At 57.0% G+C, this 3101-nt stretch overlaps 2 protein-coding genes across 2 annotated transcripts in view; both read left to right on the top strand.

Annotated features, from left to right (window-relative positions):
* LOC119594508 overlaps positions 1 to 772 on the top strand; it is a 95684-nt gene extending 94912 nt beyond the window's left edge. Inside the window, exon 8 of the mRNA XM_037943538.1 lies at positions 175 to 772. Coding sequence (XP_037799466.1) covers positions 175 to 540 — 366 coding nt within the window. The 3' untranslated portion in view covers positions 541 to 772. The remainder of the gene's footprint in view (positions 1 to 174) is intronic.
* The window catches only part of LOC119594528 (nuclear receptor coactivator 6-like), a gene marked incomplete in the record, with an annotated part of 15251 nt that continues 12894 nt past the window's right edge, over positions 745 to 3101 (top strand). The window contains 1 exon segment of the mRNA XM_037943559.1: positions 745 to 3101. Coding sequence (XP_037799487.1) covers positions 852 to 3101 — 2250 coding nt within the window.

Below are 3101 nucleotides of genomic sequence, written 5' to 3'. Positions count from 1 at the left end.
GCAACTTGATCCTGTCATTGTTTAATTAATGACACAAGCTTGACCGGATGTTAAGTGTGTAGCACGTGTATCCCGACGGGAGAGGGCCCATCTGCCGTCTATAGACACGGCATAGTCTGTCCCGCCGCCCCTCCTAACCACATGTTTGGCACGAGTGTTGGACCCCGCCCACAGGTCCCCCAGGATGCAGCGCCGCCTCTACAGGAATGCGCAGTCAGAGGGCGTGCGGCCGTCGCCCTTGGCTGCACAGCCCTCGCAAAATGCCACCAATGCCACGTCAGGGCAGTCGTCGGCGCCTCTGGGAATGCCGGTCCAGGTTCTCCCTATGCCGGGCATGCACATGGGGCCGCAGCAGCAACCTCAGCCACAGCCCAAGGAGCCTCCCAAGCCCAAGAAGAATGTGTGTGGCCCTCCGCCGCCCCCGCCGCCCTTCGCAGTGTCGCCAAACTCTTCCTATACTCCCTCTGTCGCTTCGCCTCCTGTGATTACCTCCCCGCCTTTAGACTTCTCCCCTGTGGCGCCTCTGCCCCAGATGGCTAAGGAGCCGGGTCCTTCCATACCCGCGGCTCCTCCTCTGCCCCTTCAGGTCCCTACTGCCAGAAGAGGGTCACTGATCATTTCCTCGCCGCCTTCCTCACCGCTTGTCAGCAGTGGGTCCAGTGACTTCTCGTCGCCGCCTCCTCCACTCCCGCCGCCTCAGCCCGTGAAAGTGCCTGTCACTCCACCAGTTATGCCGGCACCTTTCGAGCCTCCTTCAATGCCTCCGCCACAGCAGAAGCCAGTAATCGAGCCTCCACAAATGTCTGCTCCGCCGCCCAAGGAGGAATCTCCTGAAGAAGAGACCTTTTCAGATGAAGAAGAAGAATTCAGCTCTCCAGAGGAGCCAGAGGTACCTGTTGTCAGCAAAGGACGTGCTAGATCTTGGCAGGCGTGCCTCATTAATAGAACCAGTGCTTCCAAGACCACTGGCAGCAGTAGAACCACCAGTAGCTCAGAGCGTAAAAGAACCATCGCCAGTGCCTCAGAGCCCCTTCAAAGAACCATCTCCTTCGCCACTAAGCCCCGTCAAAGAGTCCTTTTCACCGTACACTCCTGTCTCGGAACCATTTTCTCCGCCACTGATGCCGCTCAAGGAGCCATCGCCCCTTCGACAGACTTCGATAAAGGAACCATCGCCTCTGCCCCAGACGCCCATCAAGGAGCCGTCTCCACTGCGTCAGACCTCCGTGAAAGAGCCATCGCCTCTGCACCAGATGTCTATGAAGGAGCCATCTCCACTACGCCAAGTTTCTATGAAAGATCCTTCACCTCTTCGCCAAATGTCCGTGAAGGAACCATCCCCTCTACACCAGTATTCCGTGAAGGAGGCTTCACCATTCTCCCAGGTGCCTATGAAAGATCCTTCACCTCTTCGCCAAATGTCCGTGAAGGAACCGTCACCTTTCAAAGAAATGTCTCCCTTGCTACAGACCCCGATCAGGGAGCCATCTCCAATGGCCTACACTCCTATTAAAGAAACGACGCCACAAAGGACGATGCTCATCAACGAAAACAATATCAGGCAAGCACCTGTAAAGGAGAAAACGCCAGAGCTCCCGAAGCCGACAACTGCTCGACGAAATTCAATTGCCGATGCTTTGACCCACCTCATCGAGGAGCCCACGGTTATCTTTGCTCCGCCAGCCGTTAAACATATGCCTGCCAGAGAGCCGACGCCAGTGAGACAGATAGTCCGAGAACCCACGCCTGTAAGGCAGGCCACCCTCCAACAACCTGTGATAGAACCTGCTCCTCTCATCAAAATAGAAGCTAAACAACCTGCAGTAAAACCAGGACCACAGACCCCACCAGCCGTCAGCCAGGCCTCTGTACCAATAACTTCACCTGTCAAGAATGCACCATCAGTCCAGGGAAGTCCAAAGAGGCATTCAGTTCTGCCAGAACCAATGCAGATCAATTACATCCCCATAGAGAAGAGCCCAGTAGTTAGTCAGCCACCAGCAACTCAACCCGCTGCAAAACCAATGCCTGCTACTGTAAACAAACAGCCTGTAGCAAAACAAATGCCTGCTCGTATGCCTTCTCCTCCCCCAGGACCCGTTGCCACCCCAGCGTCTCAAAGCACAGCAGCGCCACGACTTGTGCGCCAGTCGTCACTTCCCTCGAAACCTTCCCCAGCTCAGGTCACAACTCCCACTGCTCAAAAGGAAGCCGTTTCTACCCCTCCTGTTTCGAGTGACGAAGATGCCGGTGCCGGTGCCGCAGCCGCACCCAGCGCCAGTGAAAGAGGAGATCTACGGTCGAGTCCTACGTCAGGGTTGCACAAAGCTCCACTTCCTTGGATGTGTGGAAGGCCCAGAGAACCGTCTCCACCACCGTTGTTCGTCATGCAGGCCCAACAAACTCAGAACAGATTACAACAAAATCGCATAATGAGACAGCGCTCAGTGGGCCCTGAGCCTTCCCATGCACAACCGCATGCTCAAGCGACCGTAACCTCTCCCCCAGAGGTCCTTCAACACCCAGGATTCTACAGACAGCGTTCCTTGCCTCCCCCTCAACGAGCTCAGCAGCAGCTTCCGCAACAGATACCACAGCCGATTCCGCAGCCGATTCCACAGCCGATTCCGCAGCCGATTCCACAGCAAATACCACAGCCGATGCCACAGCCACTACCACAGCAGATGCCACAACAAAAAATGCCCCAGCAAATACCACAGCCGCTGCCACAACAAAAGATACCACAGCAAATGCCACAGAGGATGCCACAGCAGCAGGCACAAGCGCAGCCGATCAGAATACAGCCGACGCGGTCGCAGGCGCAGCCGCCGTCGCCGCAGGTGCGCGACATCCCCATCAAAGTCCAGACGGCGCACCAGCCGCAGCACCGCCCACGGGAGCGCATCATTCCTATCACCATCGAGAGGGATTCCCCGCCCAGAAGCACGGCCCCGACGTCCATACCAATCAAGACGCCGTCGACCTCAGCGCAAGAACACATCATTCCTATCCATTTCGAGGGAACGCCCAACGCCGCGCCGAGACCCGGCTTCCAGCAGCCCAGGGCCCAGACCCGGCAAAACGCACAGCCGCAGCCTATG

Source organism: Penaeus monodon, chromosome 34, assembly GCF_015228065.2.
Source record: "Penaeus monodon isolate SGIC_2016 chromosome 34, NSTDA_Pmon_1, whole genome shotgun sequence".
Classification (NCBI taxonomy): domain Eukaryota; kingdom Metazoa; phylum Arthropoda; class Malacostraca; order Decapoda; family Penaeidae; genus Penaeus; species Penaeus monodon.
Note: the sequence above shows the minus strand (reverse complement) of the source record. Positions and strands in the feature narration are given on the sequence as shown.